The following is a 24,411-nucleotide window of genomic DNA, read 5'->3' on the forward strand; positions in this document are numbered from 1 at the left end:
CACTGCTGTATATACTATATATCTGTACACACTGCATCTATTATACCTCGTACCTCACATATCAGTACACTGCTGTATATAATATATATATATGTACACACTGCATCTATTATACCTCATACCTCACATATCTGTACACTGCTGTATATACTATATATCTGTACACACTGCATCTATTATACCTCTTACCTCACATATCAGTACACTGCTGTATATACTATATATCTGTACACACTGCATCTATTATACCTCATACCTCACATATCAGTACACTGCTGTATATATTATATATCTGTACACACTGCATCTATTATACCTCGTACTTCACATTTCAGTACACTGCTGTATATACTATATATCTGTACACACTGCATCTATTATACCTCTTACCTCACATATCAGTACACTGCTGTATATACTATATATCTGTACACACTGCATCTATTATACCTCATACCTCACATATCAGTACACTGCTGTATATAATATATATATGTACACACTGCATCTATTATACCTCATACCTCACATATCTGTACACTGCTGTATATACTATATATCTGTACACACTGCATCTATTATACCTCTTACCTCACATATCAGTACACTGCTGTATATACTATATATCTGTACACACTGCATCTATTATACCTCTTACCTCACATATCAGTACACTGCTGTATATACTATATATCTGTACACACTACATCTATTATACCTCTTACCTCACATACACTGTACACTGCTGAGTATACTATTAGAGATGAGTGAAGAGAAGTTGACGAAGTGGAATTCGATCTGAATTTCAGGAAAAATTTGATTTGCCTGGAAGTCGAATTTCCTTCCCGCTTTGTGGCAACAAATCATATTTTTCTAAATGTGTGCTGCACATGTTAGAAAGAGGAAGAAAGGGGGGGGGGCGCGAGGCTCCGTAAAGGGGGGCTCGTTTGACCTCGGCAAACACTGTCATATTGGATGTCCAGATCGGATTATCCGACTCACTCACAAGCGGCGTCCCACACGGCGTCGGTTGCCTAGCAACTCTACGGCTGGAGAGAGGGAGCAGCGCGGCGCGATCACTGGAGATTGTCCCAGCGCATGCCCAGTAGCAGCCCGACGCGGAGGACCACGTGATCGCCAACGCACGTGACACATGCAGAGGACCCGTGGAGACATACAGGAATCAATACGCCGGTTCCTAGTGCCACTCACAGAGGAGAAAGAGCAGGACGCCGGCATGTCATCAAGGCAGAGTCGCAAAGATACATCCGCAGCATCACCAGGTGGGAAAACAGGAGCTGAAGCACAGAAAGAACATAAAGAGCAGGGGTCAAGGAGAGGAGGTAGGACAAACACAAAATCTGATAATAAAACTGAAAAGGGGAAAAGAAATAGTAACCAGGGGATGGAGGAGGAAAAAGTATACGAACTAGAAGGCAGTACCCTGGATGATGCTCTATCCTGATTGGCCAAACCCGCCCGTGTGACTTTTAGACCCGGAAATCGGTCCTCTGTACAGAAAAACGCCTGAAAGAAAGGAGTTGAACACACATAAACGGGGACACCGCCGATTCAGCTAAAAAAGGTCAGTGTTCTGATGGAAAGGCTTTTATTATGCTTTGAAACGCGTCAAGGCGACCTGTAGGGGGCATTCATCCATCTATGCCTTATTGCCATTGCTCCACAACTGATGTAAGTGTGGCTCATTTTTATGCTTTTAATCTTTGTATTTTACAAACTTCTTTTTTTATTCTCTTATACGTTAATAAGGATACAGTGTTATGCAGAGGTGTACTTATTACAATTTTATAGACAAATGATACTATTTACAGTCGCGCGGGGGGCGCAAAATGTTTTCTTCTTACTAGGGGGGGCATGACAGAAAATAACTGAGAAGCACTGGATTAGGGTAAAATCAAATCTTGCCTCTCTCCTCGCCAACTAATAATCAGAACCATGGTCATCGACAACGTAAAGAACATTGTGTTGGTGGTGCATCGAGGAGAGCTTACCCATGCTCCCTGCATGGCACACTTCTTTAATCTGGTTACAAAGTGGTTCGTTAAGTCTTCTACTCAACTGCAAGACATCCTGAAAATGGACAGGAAACTTTCTATGCACTTCAGCCTCTTACACTGCAAAACACTGCCTCCTTGAGCGGCAAAGGCAGAATAGCATTCCCCTGATATACGACGTTTCCTCCCATTGGAACTCCACTATCCACTTGTTGGACCGACTATATGAGCAGAGGAAGGCCATAAACTATTTATTGATGATGCAGGCGGACAGGAGCACTCCTCTGTGTAACTTCGACGTGAGCCAGTGGTAGCTCATGAGTTACACCTGCCATTTGCTCAGGCCCTTTGTGGAGACCACTTTATTTGTCAGTCACCAGAACTACGGTATGAATAACTGAGGCAGATCCACAGCCAGTGCAGGGCTTTATTAAGACCAGCGTATAAAATACCGGTCTTAATAAATGTGCCCCAACATTTTTAATTACATGCAATTACAAAAGTATTCGGATCCAGGTGCTGGTTTGAAAACTGTAGAATATTTTTTGTGGGAGAACCCCTTTAACTTTTGGCTTAACATCTAATCTGCTCACTTCTCTGTGCAATGCCCTCAATTACTAATGTTGCCTCTGCAGTGTGCTACAGAGTGACCTGTTTATCCATGTCCTGTGCTGAGGCATCCATGAAGAACAGACAGTCTCCACCCAACAGCTCTGAAAAAAATTCAGGATTGCACATAGAAAAACTACTAAAAATGCCAGATACAAGTTATATAATAGCCAGAAATAGGCTACTTTCACATGAACAAGTTTTCCATATGGGTGCAATGCTTGAATTCAATTGCACTCTTATTGAATCCTGACCTATTCATTTCTATGGGTCTGTGTACATGAGCGTTGTTTTTCACGCATCATCTCTGCGTTATGTGAAAATCTCAGCATGTTCTATATTCAGGATTTTTTTACGTAGCCCAAATCTCTTAGAAGTGAATGGGGCTTCCGTGAAAAATGCATTGCATCCAGATGTAAAGCATTTTTCACTGATAGTTGCTAGGGGATGTAGTTTGTTATTATACTTTTTTTTTCATGCGCATGAAAAATGCACCAAAACTGATATCATCCGTGTGAAAAAATATAAAATACACTGAATGCAATCGCAGACAAAACTGCGCTTGCAGGGACCCTTCGTTGCGGGCGGTGAGGGCTGTGAGCCCTGCGCCTCGCCGCCGCAGCGGGAGGAATCCTGGTCGGCGCCGGGCACCAGCGGGAGAGGACCGGGCTGCGCCCGTCGCCTCGTCCTATTCACGGCGTGGGAGGAGCTATGCAGGTGCGGCGTCTCCCCTTGTGGCCTTGTCGGACGGGGAGCGAGCCAGGCGTCGGCCCTTACCTGAGGAGCGGGCGGCGAGTCGACCACGGCGGGGAGAGGAGCGTGCGGCCCCACAGCCTTCCGGTGGGGGCCTGGATCCTGGAGTGAGGTCAGCAGTGGTGCGTGTTGCGCCGCGGCCCTTGTCGCAGGGCCGGCGACGTTCTTCAGTGAGACTGCAGAGGAGCGGGCGGAGCGCGGCAGCGACACCAGTGGCTGCCCCCGGTACTGCAGCTGGATTTGTTCAGGAGGCTGAGGTTGCTGTAGGAGCTGGACTAGGAGGTGCTGCAGTACTGGACGACTGCAGTGATGGAGGTATTTCGGATGCGGCTGCCGGTTCCTCTGCCGGTGAGCCTGGACGGAGGCGGTTTACGTCGGTTGCCGGGGGCGACGAGAGACGGCGGCCGCCTGTCGGCGGGCCTGGACAGCGGGCGGAAGTGGAGGACGGCGAGGTGAGCCAGGACGACTCTGGAGCTGACGACGGGCGGATGGACGAGGATGGAGCCGGTCCGGCGGCAGCGCAGCTGAGCGGACCATCGATGGCGGGAGTGTCCGGGCGGACCGTGGCTGCTGGGCGGATACCTCAGGGCCGGTCAGGTGAGGGGCCTTCGGGTCAGCAACGGGCTCCTGTTGAGCAATCGGTGGGGGGGGGTGTTTTGCAGGGCCAGGGGTTGGCGCAGGAATTGCTAGAGGGGATGGTGTCGCTTTTGTCTAGGTTGGGGTCGGGTGTGCGGGAGTCACCTGCGGCAGTATGGGCTCCAGAGGTGTCCGGTGTTACGAGGTGTCAGTCTGGCGGGGTTGGCTCGAGTAGCGTTGGGGCGGATGTGGTGCCGCCGGGGACTGGGGATGTGTCGGTCGGTGTTGGGGAGAAAGGAAAAGTCGGGGACGAGGTGCGGTTGGCGGACGCAGCTAAGGGCGAGGTCTACGTCTGTTTTGAGGGGCCGCTGGGGGCTCATTTGAAGGCGGAGGTTAAAGAGAAGATCTGGAAGGACGAGTATGTGGAGATATTCTCTTTGCTTCAGTTGGAAAAGTTTAGTTTGGATAGGGTTAGGCCTGATGAGTCCAAAAAGGAGGAGGAGGAGAAGCGGCGGTATCGGTTGATACCGCGGACGTATTTGAATTGGCTGCAGGCTTTTGCCATTCTGGCAAGTGTGGTGGGAGAAAAAGCGCCGGAGCACTGTTCCGCGCTTTTCTGTTACATGGATGCCATTGGTGAGGCCTATAGGACGTATGGGGGTGTGGCATGGTTGAAGTACGACGAGCAGTTTCGTCAGCGGAAGGCGGTCCGGGCGAGTATTCGCTGGGATCACAAAGATATCGGTCTTTGGATGCGGCTTATGGTGGCTCCGAAGGTGGGGCATCAGTCCTTTCGTGGGGCAGCCGGGGGTCCCTCGGCGTCCGAACCTGGTGTTGGGCAAAAGAAGGGTTGCTGTTGGCAGTTCAATGAGGGTTATTGCAGATACCTCGCCGACTGTCGGTTCAAGCACGAGTGTTCCGGATGCGGTGGGGCGCACAGTCTGTCACGGTGTTTCAAGCGGGGGCGAGGAAAAGGAGTTGATGGGGCGCAGAAGAGGGGTGACGCCGGTGAAGGTGGAAGAGATGTTGCCGTGGTTAGAGAGGTACCCAGATAGGGCTGCAGCGGCTTTGTTGTTTGTTGGTTTCAGGGATGGTTTTCGGATCCCGTGTTTTTCGGTCAGCCCGGTTGTGGCTCCCCGTAACTTGACGTCGGCTTTGCGTAGGCCGGACGTGGTAGCGGAGAAGATTGGTAAGGAGATCGCGGCGGGGCGGGTCGCTGGCCCATTTGCGGATTCCCCGTTGTCAGGTTTGTGGGTGTCACCGTTGGGTTTGGTCCCAAAAAAGGAGGCGGGCAAGTTTAGGCTCATACACCACTTGTCGTTTCCTGAGTGTAGTTCTGTTAATGATGGTATTGCTGAGGAGCTTTGTTCGGTTTCGTATACTTCATTTGATGAGGCGGTTCGGTGGGTGCGTCGTTTTGGAAAAGGGGCTTTGTTGGCGAAGACGGATATAGAGGCCGTTTTTCGTTTGTTACCCATTCATCCGGACAGTTTGCATTTGTTGGGGTTTAAGTGGGAAGGCAGTTTTTATGTTGATTGTTGTCTGCCGATGGGTTGTGCAATTTCATGTTCTTTGTTTGAGAAGTTTGCTTCCTTTTTGGAGTGGGTGGTGAAGCAGGAGGCGGGTTGGACTTCTGTTTTACATTATCTTGACGACTTTTTGTTTCTGGGACCTGCTGGGTCGCGAGTTTGTTCGGTGTTACTTCACACGATGGAGAGCATAGTTGGTCGTTTGGGTGTCCTGTTGGCACCGGAAAAGACGGAGGGCCCGGCGACGTCTGTTAAATTTTTGGGTATAGTGATAGATAGTGTGGCCATGGAGTGTCGGTTGCCGGAGGAGAAGGTGGCGGACTTGCGTGAGGATATTGCCTTTTTAAGGAGGGCGAAAAAGGTGCAGTTGCGGCATGTGCAGTCGGTTCTAGGGAAGTTGAATTTTGCATGCAGAATTCTACCAATGGGCCGGGTGTTCTGCAGGCGCTTGACCATGGCGACGGCTGGGGTGCGGAGGCCCTTCCATTTTTTGCGGTTATCATCTGAGGTTTGGGATGACCTGTTGGTGTGGGAGCGTTTTCTGGAGGAATTTAATGGGCGTTCGGTGTGGATGGAGGCGCCTGTGTCCAGTTTTGATTTGGAATTGTGTACGGATGCGTCGGGGTCTTGTGGTTACGGGGCCTTTTGCAGGGGGCAGTGGCGCGCTGGTGCCTGGCCGGAGGTTTGGGTGGAGGCAGGTTTTTTGAGGAATCTGGTTTTGTTGGAATTGTTTCCGATCATTTTGTCTGTTGAGTTGTGGGGGGACGTGCTCAGGAATAAAAGAGTGAGATTTTGCTGTGACAACATGGGGGTGGTTCAGGCGATTAACAGTCAGTCTGCTAATTCGCCCCCGGTGGTGCGCTTGCTTCGCCATTTAGTGCTTAGTGGCTTGCGGTTGAATGCCTGTTTTGTGGCTGTGCATGTTCCGGGTGTTGATAACGACATTGCTGATTCACTTTCTCGCTTTCAGTGGGATCGTTTTCGCGGGCTGGTGCCGGATGCGGACGAGACGGGTCTATCATGTCCTCAGTGGCTCTGGAACATGGCCTTGGGGTCTCCTCTGAGTTGATTCGCCGGTCCGTGAGTAGGAGTACGTGGTTGGCGTATTCTTCGGTGTGGTCCCAGTGGGAGCAGTTGTTGGATCAGGTGGGGGGTTGTGAGGTAGTGGAGGATTTTCAGATGTTGTTGGTATATTTTATAGGTTTGTCTTATAGTTCGGGGGTGTCTGTTTCGGTGGTTTCCAAGCGAGTGGCGGCCGTCAATTTTTGGTTGCGGTTGCGGGGTCTCATGGATGTGTCTAACTGCTTTCTGGTTAGGCAGGCTTTGAAGGGTTATAGGCGTAGTGCCGCGCGGCCAGACACACGTAGGCCGGTTTCGTGGGCAGTGTTGCAGTCGTTGTGGGAGATGGTTGGTGTGGTGTGTTTGACGCCTTATGAGGTTTGTTTGTTTAGGGCTGCTTTTTCCTTGGCCTTTTTCGGGGCATTCAGGGTGTCGGAATTGGTGTCGGGAAATCGGTTGTGTGGGGGAGGTTTGTTGAGGCAGGATGTGTATTTTTCTGGGGGAGGTTTGCGTTGCGTATTGCGTAGGTCTAAGACGGATCAGGAGGGCAAAGGGGTGGTTATTATATTGCGCCCTTTGGTTGGGTCGGTCTTGTGCCTGGTCAGGTGTGTGGAGGAGTTGTTGGTGGTTAGGCCGGATGAGGTGGGTTCGTTGTTGATGCATGCAGATGGGTCGGCATTGTCAAGGTATCAGTTTGTTGCAGTTTTTCGGAAGTGTTTGTTCGCAGCGGGTTACCCGGCTCAGGATTTTGCGTCCCATTCTTTTAGGATTGGGGCGGCAACGGAGGCGGCCAGATGGGGCCTGGGGGAGGAGGCCATTAAACGTATTGGCCGGTGGGAATCTAGGTGTTATCAGTCGTATGTTCGTACTCACATGTTGTGAGTGCCAAGGGGATCAATGTTCGGTTGTCTATACAGTATTTTATTACGCTGACTGGTGAGTTCGGTTTTAATTTTTTGTGTTTACAGGGTCGGCTTGTATGGCTTGGATCTTCGGACACTCCTACGTGTACTGGGGAGCATTGCGGGCGGACGTGCGGAGGAACGGACGGCAGTTGGGGTTCGACCCGGCGGACATGCAAGTGCGCTGGATCGGCATACGGGGCCTGTTGTGGGGTAGGTTGCTCCCGGAATTTCATGCTTCAGTTTCGTTGGATAGGTCACCTGATATTGTTGTGTTGCACGTTGGGGGGAATGACCTGGGTGTTCGCAGTACTAGGGAGGTGATTCGTGATATGAAGCTGGATCTTTTGCGTTTGTGGTCGGATGTTCCGGGTGTTTTGGTGGTTTGGTCCGAGGTTGTGGCTCGGAGAGCCTGGCGTTTTGCGAGGTCGGTTGACCGGCTTAATAAGGCCCGGGCTAAACTTAATAGGGAGGTTGGACGTTTTGTGAGGCGCCATGGTGGAATTGTGGTGCGGCACCGGGAGCTGGAGGCGGCATCGCCTCAGTTCCTTAGGTCTGATGGTGTTCACCTGAATGAGGTGGGTATTGACATGTGGGCCTTAGGGATTCAGGAGGGTCTGGAGACGGCTTTTCGGGTTTGGCAGGACTCCCATAGGTGAGGTTTCTCCTATGGTCGTTCGTGGCGTGGTAATGGAGGGTCCTGGAAGGCAATGATAGGTTTAAGAGGTGCATGCCAAGGTGGAGTGTGCATCTCAGGAGGTTCGGTAAGCTTGTGCATGGGGCTCCTGTGGGCAGATGGGCCTACAGGGGAGACTAATTACAGTTGGAGTATTCGGTGCTCTCGGGTCGGTGACCGCGCCGAGGGTAAGGCGATATTACAAGTGGAGGTGAATGGTGGAGAACACAGCTTACCTGTTGCCTTCTAGGATCCTATTCAATGGTTCAGATGTTATGATAATTGTTATGGTAATTGATATGTTATGCGTGTTATTACGTATTTTCTGTGAAGTGATAATTAATGTTGTTGAATAAATTGGCCGAGAAGGCCCTTTTCCCAAGAAGATGTTTCTGTGTGTTAATTGGGGAACAGGAAGGGGCGGTAAGGTAGATGGGTGGTTTATTGCCTGGGTATCTTCCATCCTTTAAGTCATGGGAGCAACGGAGCTGGGCGCAGCCTGGGCGTAGTGCTCTTTGACTTGGGGGGAAGTTCAGGCAGCTGAGGGTTAAGGTTAGGTCGTGGGGAGGGGCCTTGGTCAGCTATTTTCCCGGGCAGTATATGAAGGGAATGGGGGGCGGAGTTTATCAGACAGGAGCTTGTGAAGAAGCAGGAAGGTTTTTCCCGCCCGCCCGGTATATCGGCAGGGGGTTGAAAGGGTTTGTTGTGGCGTGGTAATGGAGGGTCCTGGAAGGCAATGATAGGTTTAAGAGGTGCATGCCAAGGTGGAGTGTGCATCCCAGGAGGTTCGGTAAGCTTGTGCATGGGGCTCCTGTGGGCAGATGGGCCTACAGGGGAGACTAAATACAGTTGGAGTATTCGGTGCTCTCGGGTCGGTGACCGCGGCCGAGGGTAAGGCGATATTACAAGTGGAGGTGAATGGTGGAGAACACAGCTTACCTGTTGCCTTCTAGGATCCTACTAAATGGTTCAGATGTTATGATAATTGTTATGGTAATTGATATGTTATGCGTGTTATTACGTATTTTCTGTGAAGTGATAATTAATGTTGTTGAATAAATTGGCCGAGAAGGCTCTTTTCCCAAGAAGATGTTTCTGTGTGTTAATTGGGGAACAGGAAGGGGCGGTAAGGTAGATGGGTGGTTTATTGCCTGGATATCTTCCATCCTTTAAGTCATCAGAATAATTTAAAGATATTGTCTAAGATCATAACAAACTGGGACAAAGGCAGGTAATGGTATAAAATAACAAAGGAAGCACCACAATGACAACTTGTGACCACTGTGGCCAATCACTGGCCTCAGCATTACCATTTCCTGCCTTTGCCCTAATGTGGTATTGTAAAGGGGTAATATTAATCACCAGTATTTATGCAAATATCAATAATTAATATTCATAAATAGGAGGAGCCGTCTATTGATGACTCCACCTATTTATACCTTTATATAACAGTACAATATTTTCACTATACTTTACGCTAATCACTAAGCGAGCTGCATGCGCCTTACTAAACTAACTATCGCTAATAAACACACATTACACAGATAGTTATAAATAAAACAGTATTTATTAATACCTAATACACTTAAGCACGCAATACACTAACAATACGGCACTATAAACACAGTACTAAACTACACTACACGGTTCCCAAATTTCACCCACAAAGTAACTATTCAATACACTCACACATATATATTAGCAGCCCACCCACCTGGTTCTTCTTACTGTCGAGGGTAAACGTTGGCACTGCAGGGGTGTATGCAGGCCACAGACACTAATACAGTAATAAAGGTGAGGTACAGTGGGGGTATCAGGGCTGCAAAGCAATGCAAGGGTTAACACCCTGCAAGTGTTAATCAGGAGATCAGGGACACGGCAATGCAAGGGTTCAGCAAGGCAAGGGTTAATCAGGGAATCAGGGACACAGCAATGCAAGGGTTAATACCCTGCAAGTGTATAGAGAGGGGGTATAGTAGGTAGGGATGAGGTACATGCAAGGGTTAATACCCTGCAAGTGATGGGGTAGTGTGAGGGATATGGGAGGAGGTATAGGGCATTGGGCAAGTAGGGGTTAATAGGTAATCGTTGGTGGGGTAGAGGTATAAGAAGAGGGGGATACTCAGTCTTAGATGCTCGTTCATCTAGGGTGATCCATCTCCCGCCTGCAGCACCTTGCATTCCGGACATCGCGATAGTAATCGCGTTGCCGGAATGTGCATAATAGAAGGAGGGGAGGTTCCTCCCTCCCTTCTATCATGCATAATTATCTCCAGCAGCGCTTGAGATAATTACAACAAAGGACTCAGATTCTGTTGAATCTGAGTTCCTTGTAGTTCTCAGGATGACCGGACCTTAGTCTGGTATTTCTGATGCAATTAACCAGATTGCATCAGTGCGGATGCTTGGGGCCCATTCACACCGATGCACCTGGTTTCAAGTATAGGGGGGGAATATTGTATAATATACATGTGTATGGATGCATGGGGCACATTCATACACATGTATACACCAATATAAGGGACATAGATATATATATATATATATATATATATCTAAAGGGGACACAGATTATTATTTACATATCATAAGGGGCCACAGCTACATATTATAAGGGGGCACAGCCCCTACATTATAAGGGGGCACATTAATGCAATTATCTAGTCAACCAATCACATGGCAGTTGCTTCAATGCATTTAGGGGTGTGGTCCTGGTCAAGACAATCTCCTGAACTCCAAACTGAATGTCAAAATGGGAAAGAAAGGTGATTTTAGCAATTTTGAGTGTGGCATGGTTGTTGGTTGCAGACGGGCCGGTCTGAGTATTTCACAATCTGCTCAGTTACTGGGATTTTCACGCACAACCATTTCTAGGGTTTACAAAAAATGGTATGAAAAGGGAAAAACATCCAGTATGCGGCAGTCCTGTGGGCGAAAATGCCTTGTGGATGCTAGAGGTCAGAGGAGAATGGCCCGACTGATTCAAGCTGATAGAAGAGCAACCTTGACTGAAATAACCACTCGTTACAACCGAGGTATGCAGCAAAGCATTTGTGAAGCCACAACACGCACAACCTTGAGGCAGATGGGCTACAACAGCAGAAGACTCCACCGGGTACCACTCATCTCCACTACAAATAGGAAAAAGAGGCTACAATTTGCACGAGCTCACCAAAATTGGACTGTTAAAGACTGGAAAAATGTTGCCTGGTCTGATGAGTCTCGATTTCTGTTGAGACATTCAAATGGTAGAGTCCGAATTTGGCGTAAGAAGAATGAGAACATGTATCCATCCTCTGATGGCTACTTCCAGCAGGATAATGCACCATGTCACAAAGCTCGAATCATTTCAAATTGGTTTCTTGAACATGACAATGAGTTCACTGTACTAAAATGGCCCCCACAGTCACCAGATCTCAACCCAATAGAGCATCTTTGGGATGTGGTGGAACAGGAGCTTTGTGCCCTGGATGTGCATCCCTCAAATCTCCATCAACTGCAAGATGCTATCCTATCAATATAGGCCAACATTTCTAATAAATGCTATCAGCACCTTGTTGAATCAATGCCACGTAGAATTAAGGCAGTTCTGAAGGCAAAAGGGGGCCCAACACCGTATTAGTATGGTGTTCCTAATAATTCTTTAGGTGAGTGTATATCATACATGCATGCACGTGTTTGCATGCATATATGTATATATATGCATGTGTCTCAACCCTTCCTCAACAGGTATCATCTCAGAAATCTCCATTTGTAAGGGTGAGAGATTTAGGCTACCAACATATGGTTCATGCCCCATATCTAGTGGATGTCATAGTCTTATGTCTACTAATCTGGTCTTAAAAATGAAAAGAAATCACAGCCTGGCTTAATGTTATTAGATTTACTTGAATTTCTTATTGTACTTGCAGACAAATCTGACTGTGGTCACAGAGTTTCTCCTCTTAGGATTTCAAGGCAGCCAATTTTTGAGAAATCTTCTATTTCTTCTGTTCCTTGTTGTTTTTGTTGCCACAATATGTGGGAACCTCCTGATCATCATCCTGGTGTCCACCACCAAGAACCTCCACACCCCAATGTACTTCTTCATCTCACAACTGTCCATCAGTGACATCTTATTATCCACAAATATTGTCCCCAACCTGCTCCACATCCTACTGAATAATGGAGGAACCGTCAGTTTTATTGGTTGTATGACTCAGTTTTATTTTTTTGATTGCACTGAAGCATTAGAGGGTTTTCTTTTCGCCGTGATGTCTTATGACAGATATGTGGCCATCTGTAATCCACTCCGTTACTCCTCTGTCATGACGAATAGATTTTGTGTTACATCACTCATTATTAGTTGGTTGATGGGTAATGTTATTTCATTCATTGTTACGATAACATCATCAAAACTAAACTTTTGTGGGTCAAATATCATCAACCATTTTTTCTGTGAAATTATCCCCTTACTAGACCTGTCCTGTTCTGACACCTTCTCTGTTCATGTGGAGATTTTTGTTTTGGGAGTTCCCTCTATAATGGTTGCAACCTCAATCATTGTAGTGTCTTATACTTACATCGTGATATCAGTCTTAAGGATCCAATCCATTACTGGTAGACAGAAAGCCTTCTCCACCTGTAGCTCCCACCTCATTGTGGTCTCCATTTTTTACTGGACTTTATTTAGTGTTTATGTTTTCCCTAAGAGAGAAGAAACTTGGGTCAGTAGTAAAATCCTCTCTCTGCTGTATACTGTATTTACTCCATTTATTAACCCCATTATATACAGTCTGAGGAATAAAGACATTAAGAAAGCCATACAGCAAACATTACATAAACACATATCCTGTAATAAACATTAATTCACATTTAGAGACAAGCAAATCACTCAAAATGTAAATTGTTCAACCGATTTGATTTGAGTGCAAATTGACTCTACCCAAATAAAAAGTGCTCTAACTGGCCTGAAAATGTTTGTATAATACTAGTCTGATAGGACCCGTATTCTCTCTTTTTTAGTTTTGTTTCTCTCTCTCTCAGATTCATTCCGCATTTTTTGTGGATAGGATGCGGACCCATTCATTTTAATGGGTCCGCATCAGTATGTCCATTCCGAAGCCCCGCAAAAAAAATACATGTCCTATTATTGTCCATTTTAGGCATTGTTACAATGGATCCGTAAAAAAAACGGATCGCAAAACACATACGGCCGCGTGCATGTAGCCTAAGGGTGGAATTTGATTCAATTAGAATTGATTTGCTCATCTCTAATTGATGCTGAGCCGCTCTCTAGTGATCAGCGGATCTGGATTTCAGGATTAATTTGATTCTTCCCCAAAGCCGAATTTCCTCCTGCTTCGTGGTAGCGAATTGATTTAACCTAAAATAGTGTAAAAAAAAAAAATTGCGACGGCCACCATCTTGGTCGACTGGACTTCCTCTTCTATTATGATTAGAGATTAGTGAATTTATAGAAAATTCGATTCGGCAGCTTCGCAGAATTTTTTAAAAAAATTTGCTTTGTGCCGAATTAGTTATCGTCTTCATTTGCTCGCGACGAACAGGCCGTCACCATTTTGCTTTAAAATTTTGCCAGAAATCCTGTGCGGCGCGAGATTACGTCATCACGTTAGCTGGTGTGGTCATGTATGATGTCATCACACCGGCCGGCGTGTTGATGTAATTTCGCGCCGCACGCGATTTTGGACGAGATCTTCAAGCAAGATGGAGGCTGGAGGCCCGTCGTGAGCAAATTAGGGAGGTAATTTAGAATTTTGAGTTTTTTATACTATTTCAGATTAAATCAATTCGCTGACACGAAGCACGAGGAAATTCGGCTTCTAGGCGAATCAAATTTATCCTGAAATTCGGATCGAATTCCACTTCGTGGGATTCGATTCGCTCATTTCTAATTATGAATAAATTTAAACGCAAGACCAACGCTGGCTCACATGCCAACCTACAGTTAGTATATGTAATACATATTACGACAAATTCAACTGGCCAACAATTAAAAAAATATGAGGGTCCCAGCTCCTATAACAAAGCACAAAACCTACAAAAATTGAAGCTTCACAGGTACTAATACAAAATGTTTTATTTTATTGAATTACAATTATACATACATAACAGACGTTGTAATGTCTCGACTGCGTGTTGCTTTAGGTACACAGCTTAACATCAAGTATAAACCGAATCCCAATGAAAGATGCGCTGGTTTACTGAACTGATGCAATCTTTACTGAGATATAATGAACAGAAATGCGTACAATAGTGTTCATATGATATGATATGAGTTGATATGGTAAAACTGTGAAACAAACATAAAAAGAAAAATATAAGCATGGCTATTCAAGCAACATACATTATACATATGCAGCGTACTCAAGTTAGGTTTAGAAATGTTCCTGGGTGTTGTAGTGCAATAGACACTAACCTGAGACGGCTGACTCTCTGCAAGGGCAGGTGATGATGAGAAATGTTCGTGACGCCAGTGCCAATTAAACGGTGGCACGCCGTTTGCTGATAGCAGGAATAACTGAGGAACCACGTGATGTTAAAACAGAATTCAAACTTTAGTAGTCATCATTTAGAGACATTGACGGAAGCGCAGTTCCTTTGAAGACAGTTGATTTTCAATACAGTTGATGCAGGCAATATATATATATATACAGCAAGGTGACTTTAGAGTGTTAAACACAGGACTTGCAGTACAGGCAGCTTGCACTCTATTCCTGACTGATCCTGGAACATAGAAACTCTTCTCCAAGGTCCAATGCCCTAGCTCTGGCGTATATCCTTGGTTTTATCTCTATCAAGTTCCTCCTCTGTTGTCTTGAGTACCTCTTGGTTGCTATTTAGAATTAGTGACTTTTAAAAATACCTTTATTAGTGATAAAGTGGGTATAGGTATGTATATACCAACAGAGTGTGCTACAATTTCAAAAGGATTAAATATAAATTTCTTTTGACAGGGGAGTAGTGACCCCTAAACAGAACATATATTAGTGATACAAAATGTCGCTAGACTTAGACGGCTTCACGTCACCCACCACTGGAACAGGCCACTGTCACACATTTAGGGCCCGGCACCCAGACAGAGGAGAGCGGTCCCGTAACAGAGAATCTGGCTTCATGTCAGCAGAGAATCAGTCTTGATGTCATAGCAGAGAATCAGGCTTCACGTCACCCACCACTGGAACAGGCCACTGTCACATATTTAGGCCCAGGCACCCAGGCAGAGGAGAGAGGTCCTGTAACAGAGAATCTGGCTTCATGTCAGCAGAAAATCAGTCTTCATGTCATAGCAGAGAATCAGGCTTCACGTCACCCACCACTGGAACAGGCCACTGTCACACATTTAGGCCCAGGCACCCAGGCAGAGGAGAGAGGTCCCGTAACAGAGAATCTGGCCTTATGTCAGCGCAGAATCTGTCTTCATGTCATAGCAGAGAATCAGGCTTCACGTCACCCACCACTGGAACAGGCCACTGTCACACATTTAGGCCCAGGCACCCAGACAGAGGAGAGCGGTCCCGTAACAGAGAATCTGGCCTTATGTCAGCGCAGAATCTGTCTTCATGTCATAGCAGAGAATCAGGCTTCACGTCACCCACAACTGGAACAGGCCACTGTCACACATTTAGGCCCAGGCACCCAGGCAGAGGAGAGAGGTCCCGTAACAGAGAATCTGGCCTTATGTCAGCGCAGAATCTGTCTTCATGTCATAGCAGAGAATCAGGCTTCACGTCACCCACCACTGGAACAGGCCACTGTCACACATTTAGGCCCCGGCACCCAGACAGAGGAGAGCGGTCCCGTAACAGAGAATCTGGCCTTATGTCAGCACAGAATCAGTCTTCATGTCATAGCAGAGAATCAGGCTTCACGTCACCCACAACTGGAACAGGCCACTGTCACACATTTAGGCCCAGGCACCCAGGCAGAGGAGAGAGGTCCCGTAACAGAGAATCTGGCCTTATGTCAGCGCAGAATCTGTCTTCATGTCATAGCAGAGAATCAGGCTTCACGTCACCCACCACTGGAACAGGCCACTGTCACACATTTAGGCCCCGGCACCCAGACAGAGGAGAGCGGTCCCGTAACAGAGAATCTGGCCTTATGTCAGCGCAGAATCTGTCTTCATGTCATAGCAGAGAATCAGGCTTCACGTCACCCACCGCTGGAACAGGCCACTGTCACACATTTAGGCCTCGGCACCCAGACAGAGGAGAGCTGTCCCGTAACAGAGAATCTGGCCTTATGTCAGCGCAGAATCTGTCTTCATGTCATAGCAGAGAATCAAGCTTCACGTCACCCACCACTGGAACAGGCCACTGTCACACATTTAGGCCCAGGCACCCAGGCAGAGGAGAGAGGTCCCGTAACAGAGAATCTGGCCTTATGTCAGCACAGAATCTGTCTTCATGTCATAGCAGAGAATCAGGCTTCACGTCACCCACCACTGGAACAGGCCACTGTCACACATTTAGGCCCAGGCACCCAGGCAGAGGAGAGAGGTCCCGTAACAGAGAATCTGGCCTTATGTCAGCGCAGAATCTGTCTTCATGTCATAGCAGAGAATCAGGCTTCACGTCACCCACCACTGGAACAGGCCACTGTCACACATTTAGGCCCCGGCACCCAGACAGAGGAGAGCGGTCCCGTAACAGAGAATCTGGCCTTATCTCAGCGCAGAATCTGTCTTCATGTCATAGCAGAGAATCAGGCTTAACGTCATCTACCACTGGAACAGGCCACTGTCACACATTTAGGCCCAGGCACCCAGACAGAGGAGAGCGGTCCCGTAACAGAGAATCTGGCCTTATGTCAGCACAGAATCTGTCTTCATGTCATAGCAGAGAATTAGGCTTCACGTCACCCACCACTGGAACAGGCCACTGTCACATATTTAGGCCCAGGCACCCAGGCAGAGGAGAGAGGTCGCATAACAGAGAATCTGGCTTCATGTCACTCAGCACAGAATAAGTCTTCATGTCATAGCAGAGAATCAGGCTTCACGTCACCCACCACTGGAACAGGCCACTGTCACACATTTAGGCCCCGGCACCCATACAGATGAGAGGTTCATACAACTTTGTGTTGCCCCGCAATATAATGGTAAAATGAAATTAAAAATAGTATTGAATGAGGAAGTGCCCTGGAGTAGAATAATATATTGTTAAGGGGAGGTAGTTAATATCTAATCTGCACAAGGGATGGACAGGTCCTGTGGGATCCATGCCTGGTTCATTTTTATGAACGTCAGCTTGTCCACATTGGCTGTAGACAGACGGCTACGTTTGTCTGTAATGACGCCCCCTGCCGTGCTGAATACACGTTCAGACAAAACGCTGGCCGCCGGGCAGGCCAGCACCTCCAAGGCATAAAAGGCTAGCTCTGGCCACGTGGACAATTTGGAGACCCAGAAGTTGAATGGGGCCGAACCATCAGTCAGTACGTGGAGGGGTGTGCACAGGTACTGTTCCACCATGTTAGTGAAATGTTGCCTCCTGCTAACACGTTCCGTATCAGGTGGTGGTGCAGTTAGCTGTGGCGTGTTGACAAAACTTTTCCACATCTCTGCCATGCTAACCCTGCCCTCAGAGGAGCTGGGCGTGACACAGCTGCGTTGGCGACCTCTTGCTCCTCCTCTGCCTTCGCCTTGGGCTTCCACTGGTACCCCTGTGACATTTGGGAATGCTCTCAGTAGCGCGTCTACCAACGTGCGCTTGTACTCGCGCATCTTCCTATCACGCTCCAGTGTGGGAAGTAAGGTGGGCACATTGTCTTTGTACCGGGGATCCAGCAGGGTGGCAACCCAGTAGTCCGCACATGTTAAAATGTGGGCAACTCTGCTGTCGTTGCGCAGGCACTGCAGCATGTAGTCGCTCATGTGTGCCAGGCTGCCCAGAGGTAAGGACAAGCTGTCCTCTGTGGGAGGCGTATCGTCATCGTCCTGTGTTTCCCCCCAGCCATGCACCAGTGATGGGGCCGAGCTGCTTTGGGTGCCACCCCGCTGTGAACATGCTTCATCCTCATCCTCCTCCACCTCCTCCTCATCCTCGTCCTCCTCGTCCTCCAGTAGTGGGTCCTGTCTGGCCACATTTGTACCTGGCCTCTGGTGTTGCAAAAAACCTCCCTCTGAGTCACTTTGAAGAGACTGGCCTGAAAGTGCTAAAAATGACCCCACTTCCTCCTCTTCCTCCTGGGCCACCTCCTCTTCCATCATCGCCCTAAGTGTTTTATCAAGGAGACATAGAAGTGGTATTGTAATAATGATAATGGCGTCATCGCCAGTGGCCATGTTGGTGGAGTACTCGAAACAACGCAACAGGGCACACAGGTCTCGCATGGAGGCCCAGTCATTGGTGGTGAAGTGTGTCTGATCCGCAGTGCGACTGACCCGTGCGTGCTGCAGCTGAAACTCCACTATGGCCTGCTGCTGCTCGCACAGTCTGTCCAGCATATGCAAGGTGGAGTTCCACCTGGTGGGTACGTCGCATATGAGGCGGTGAGCGGGAAGGCCGAAGTTACGCTGTAGCGCAGACAGGCGAGCAGCGGCAGGGTGTGAACGCCGTAAGCGCGAACAGACGGCCCGCACTTTATGCAGCAGCTCTGACATGTCGGGGTAGTTGCGAATGAACTTCTGACACCACCAAATTCAGCACATGCGCCAGGCAAGGGATGTGCGTCAAACCGGCTAGTCCCAGAGCTGCAACGAGATTTCGCCCATTATCGCACGCCACCAGGCCGGGCTTGAGGCTCACCGGCAGCAACCACTCGTCGGTCTGTTGTTCTATACCCTGCCACAACTCCTGTGCGGTGTGGGGCCTGTCCCCCAAACATATGAGTTTCAGAATGGCCTGCTGACGTTTATCCCGGGCTCTGCTGAAGTTGGTGGTGAAGGTGTGTGGCTGACTGGATGAGCAGGTGGAAGAACAGGAGGAGGAAGCTGAGTAGGAGGAGGAGGAGACAGGAGGCAAAGAATGTTGCCCTGCGATCCTTGGCGGCGGAAGGACGTGCGCCAAACAGCTCTCCGCCTGGGGCCCAGCCGCCACTACATTTACCCAGTGTGCAGTTAGGGAGATATAGCGTCAATGGCCGTGCTTACTGGTCCACGTATCTGTGGTTAGGTGGACCTTGCCACAGATGGCGTTGCGCAGTGCACACTTGATTTTATCGGACACTTGTTTGTGCAGGGAAGGCACGGCTCTCTTGGAGAAGTAGTGGCGGCTGGGAACAACATACTGTGGGACAGCAAGTGACATGAGCTGTTTGAAGCTGTGTGTGTCCACCAGCCTAAATGACAGCATTTCATAGGCCAGTAGTTTAGAAATGCTGGCATTCAGGGCCAGGGATCGAGGGTGGCTAGGTGGGAATTTACGCTTTCTCTCAAATGTTTGTGAGATGGAGAGCTGAACGCTGCAGTGTGACATGGTTGAGATGCTTGGTGACGCAGGTGGTGGTGTTGGTGGTACATCACATGTTTGCTGGGCGGCAGGTGCCAACGTTTCTCCAGAGGCAGAGGAAGAGGCCGAGGCGGCGGCAGCAGCAGCAGAAGAGGCCGAGGCGGCAGCAGCAGAAGAGGTAGCAGGGGGAGCCTGAGTGACTTCCTTGTTTTTAAGGTGTTTACTCCACTGCAGTTCATGCTTTGCATGCAGGTGCCTGGTCATGCAGGTTGTGCTAAGGTTCAGAACGTTAATGCCTCGCTTCAGGCTCTGATGGCACAGCGTGCAAACCACTCGGGTCTTGTCGTCAGCTCATTGTTTGAAGAAGTGCCATGCCAGGGAACTCCTTGAAGCTGCCTTTGGGGTGCTCGGTCCCATATGGCAGCGGTCAGTAGCAGGCGGAGTCTCTTGGCGGCGGGTGTTCTGATTTTGCCCACTGCTTCCTCTTTTGCTACGCTGTTGGCTCGGTCTCACCACTGCCTCTTCCTCTGAACTCTGAAAGTCAGTGGCACGACCTTCATTCCATGTGGGGTCTAGGACCTCATCATCCCCTGCTTTCTCCTCCACCCAGTCTTCCTCCCTGACCTCCTTTTTGGTCTGCACACTGCAGAAAGACGCAGCAGTTGGCACCTGTGTTTCGTCATCATCAGAGACGTGCTGAGGTGGTATTCCCATGTCCTCATCATCAGGAAACATAAGTGGTTGTGCGTTAGTGCATTCTATCTCTTCCACCCCTGGTGAAGGGCTAGGTGGATGCCCTTGGGAAACCCTGGCAGCAGAGTCTTCAAACAGCATAAGAGACTGCTGCATAACTTGAGGCTCAGACAGTTTCCCTGATATGCATGGGGGTGATGTGACAGACTGATGGGCTTGGTTTTCATGCACCATCTGTGCGCTTTCTGCAGAAGACTGGGTGGGAGATAATGTGAACGTGCTGGATGCACTGTCTGCCACCCAATTGACTAATGCCTGTACCTGCTCAGGCCTTACCATCCTTAGAACGGCATTGGGCCCCACCAAATATCGCTGTAAATTCTGGCGGCTACTGGGACCTGAGGTAGTTGGTACACTAGGACGTGTGGCTGGGGCAGAACGGCCACGTCCTCTCCCAGCACCAGAGGGTCCACTAACACCACCACGACCATGTCCACGTCCGCGTCCCTTATTAGATGTTTTCCTCATTGTTCCCGTTCACCACAATTTTGAGAATGGCAAATTTGGGAATAGTTTTTCAACCCAGAACAAAAAGTGTGCTTTTACGGTCACTACAAATAACTTGACCAGCTAAAACAGTACAGATTTGGTTGAATAGAAATGTGAGGCCTGTTTTTTTTTGCACTGTGTGACAGGTATAGGTTTAATCACAGAATCAGACTTCTATCTGCATGGTAGCGTGTGTCTTAGGTTTTTCTGAATGACACTATCAGTACCTTCAATGTAAGATATCCTTTTTGGGATAGATTTCAAGTAGGCCTCAAATACCAGAAACTAGTTATTTTGAGAATGGCAAATTTGGGAATAGTTTTTAAACCCAGAAAAAAAAAGTGCTTTTACGGTCACTACAAATAACTTGACCAGCTAAAATAGTACAGATTTGGTTGAATAGAAATGTGAGGCCTGTTTTTTTTTTGCGCTGTGTGACAGGTATAGGTTTAATCACAGAATCAGACTTCTATCTGCACGGTAGCGTGTGTCTTAGGTTTTTCTGAATGACACTATCAGCACCTTCAATGTAAGATATCCTTTTTGGGATAGATTTCAAGTAGGCCTCATATACCAGAAACTAGTTATTTTGAGAATGGCAAATTTGGGAATAGTTATTCAACCCAGAACAAAAAGTGTGCTACGGTCACTACAAATAACTTGACCAGCTAAAACAGTACAGATTTGGTTGAATAGAAATGTCAGGTCTATTTTTTAGGCGCTGGGTGACAGGCTCAACTTGCCCCTGATGTAGTATGTGGCCAAAAAATAATCAGACTGTTGATGGTTAAATGCACTTGGGTGACACAGGCTCAGCCTGCAGCTGATGTAGTATATGGCCAGAAAATAACCAGACTGTTGATGATTAAATGCACTTCGGTGACACAGGCTCAGCCTGCAGCTGATGTAGGATATAGCACAAAATAACCACACTATTGATGGTTAAATACACTTGGTGATAGCTTGTGCTGGCGCACCACAAGTCACAAAATGGCCGCCGATCACCCCAGAAAAAAAGTGATCTAAAAACGCTCTGGGCAGCCTCAAAAAAGTGAGCAAGTCAATATTAGCACTTCAATGATCCACAGCTGCAGATCGATCACAGAATGAAGTCTTTTGGAGGAGTTAATCTGCCTAATCTCGCCCTAACGTCGCAGCTGCAACCTCTCCCTATGCTTCAATCAGCAGAGTGACGTGCAGCGCAACGTGACCCAAGCTTATATAGAGGCTGGGTCACATGCTGCACTGGCCAATCACAGCCATGCCAATAGTAGGCAAGGCTGTGATGGCCTCTTGGGGCAAGTAGTATGACGCTTGTTGATTGGCTGCTTTGCAGCCTTTCAAAAAGCGCCAAGAAAGCGCCGAACACCGAACCCGAACCCGGACTTTTCCGAAAATGTTCGGGTTCGGGTCCGTGTCACGGACACCCCAAAATTCGGTACGAACCCGAACTATACAGTTCGGGTTCGCTCATCCCTAGTCACTAAGATTTCCTGCTATCCTGCAAGGCATAAATGCAGATAATAAGAACATGGAAAGGCAGGGGGGAGGGGTTTACTCAGCTTTCCCAGAGACTCCTGTCTCTGCACATGTGTCATGCAGGATAGCAAGTAATATCAGTGTCTCCCAGCTGTCCTGCATGACACAGGGGATGGGGGAAGGGGGGCACTTACTTCCTCACTCTTTTCTCATGTCTTTTCTCATGTGCATGTGCCATGCTGGACAGCAGGAAAGTTGGGTGGTATTACATCATGTAATGCCCCAGATTCTTGTCAATATATGCTGAACACCGCCAGAACCTACCAGATCCCATTCACTATGGGGCCCAATGATTTCTGTGTACGCCTCTGACAGAACTGTTTCAGTTCAGCAATATTCTTGGGATGTCTGGTGTGAATCGCTTTCTTGAGGTCATGCCACAGCATCTCAATCAGGTTGAGGTCAGGACTCTGACTGGGCCACTCCAGAAGGCGTATTTTCTTCTGTTTAAGCCATTCTGTTGTTGATTTACTTCTATGCTTTGGGTCGTTGTCCTGTTGCAACACCCATCTTCTGTTGAGCTTCAGCTAGTGGACAGATGGCCTTAAGTTCTCCTGCAAAATGTCTTGATAAACTTGGGAATTCATTTTTCCTTCAATGATAGAAATCCGTCCAGGCCCTGACGCAGCAAAGCAGCCCCCAACCATGATGCCCCCACAACCATACTTCACAGTTGGGATGAGGTTTTGATGTTATTGTGCTGTGCCTCTTTTTATCCACACATAGTGTTGTGTGTTTGTTCCAAACAACTCAACTTTGGTTTCATCTGTCCACAGAATATTTTGCCAGTACTTGTCACTGTGCCTCAGCATTCGCTGCAACGCAGGAAGGCAGGGAACAGGGAGCAGGTCACCACCTAGTGCAACCCTGAACTCTCCCTAGACTCCTAGCGCATGAGCCGCCTCTGAAGGTAAGGGGGCTCATGCTCACCAACCTTGGACCCTGCTATCCCTGCTATGCCCTAGGCCTGATGACAGGGCAGAGACCAACCATTCATCGTACACCACGGATGAATGGTGTTTTCAGAGGCCCTGTAGCAAAAGGAAGCAAGACCATAGGCTAAACAGAACGGCAGGTAAGTAACAGCAACATAACAATGCTATGAACACTTACCTGCCGCAGCCGAGATGGATGGAGGCTCCAGGCTGGGAAACCCACAGTCTTGCCTTCGCTTAACCCCTCCGGGAAAGCCCGCCCCTTTCGGAGCCATCACACCACCATGCGCACCTCCAAACAGGGACCACACCAAAACTACATACACTAGGTGGGGAGGGAAAACAGAAACACACCAGAGGGGACAACAGACAGAGCAAGGTACACAAAATAATAAATAAGGGTGGCTCACACAGACCGTATCATTCAGCCCAGGAGCAGAGCTCCACACCAAGCTGACAAACAAACCAAACTGACACTCAGGCTTCACCACACCAACATATAGGAGGCCTGAGGTCACACCCACCACACCTACCAAGCACACCTTAACCCCGTGCACACCAGAATGGGAAGGGACACACAACTTAAAGGGGAAGTGTCAAAACATGCAAAACAGCATGTTGCCACCGGCAACAAGTATGCACGGCAAAAGTGTCATGGTCCACAATAACAGACCATGACACAGCCGTGACAGTACTGCTGTGGAACATCCAGGTGCTCTTGTGCAAACTGTAAACGTGCAGCAATGTTTTTTTGGACAGTAGTGGTTTCCTCTGTCGTATCCCCCCATGAAATCCATTCTTGTTTAGTGTTTTACATATCGTAGATTCGCTAACAGGGATGTTAGCATATGCCACAGACTTTTGTAAGTCTTTAGCTGACACTCTGGGATTCTTCTTCACCTCATTGAGCAGTCTGCGCTGTGCTCTTGCAGTCATCTTTACAGGACGACCACTCCTAGGTAGAGTAGCAGCAGTGCTGAACTTTCTCCATTTATAGACAATTTGTCTTACAGTGGACTGATAAACAGCAAGGCTTTTGAGATACTTTTATAACCCTTTCCAGCTTTATGCAAATAAACAATTCTTAATCGTAGGTCTTCTAAAAGCTATTTTGTGCGAGGCATCATTCACATCAGGCAATGCTTCTTGTGAAAAGCAAACCCAGAAGTGGTGTGTGTTT

At 48.1% G+C, this 24,411-nt stretch overlaps 1 protein-coding gene across 1 annotated transcript; it reads left to right on the forward strand.

Annotated features, from left to right (window-relative positions):
• Positions 1–7,775: 7,775 nt before the first annotated feature.
• Positions 7,776–12,966, forward strand: LOC120990050 (olfactory receptor 1468-like). Its single transcript, XM_040418564.1, has 2 exons — positions 7,776–8,021; positions 12,031–12,966. Exons 1-2 carry the CDS (start codon positions 7,776–7,778, stop codon positions 12,964–12,966), a joined length of 1,182 nt encoding a protein of 393 aa, XP_040274498.1.
• The last annotated feature ends 11,445 nt before the right edge of the window (positions 12,967–24,411 follow it).

The sequence above is a fragment of the Bufo bufo genome, chromosome 1 (genome assembly GCF_905171765.1).
Source record: "Bufo bufo chromosome 1, aBufBuf1.1, whole genome shotgun sequence".
Lineage (NCBI taxonomy): Eukaryota > Metazoa > Chordata > Amphibia > Anura > Bufonidae > Bufo > Bufo bufo.

Bases quoted from the DNA above. Each gene is read 5' to 3' on its own strand.
- LOC120990050 (XM_040418564.1), top strand. From the start codon at position 7,776: ATGAAGCTGGATCTTTTGCGTTTGTGGTCGGATGTTCCGGGTGTTTTG. The intron at 8,022-12,030 runs GTGGGTATTGAC...TTGTACTTGCAG, and splicing joins ATGGTGTTCACCTGAATGAG to ACAAATCTGACTGTGGTCAC.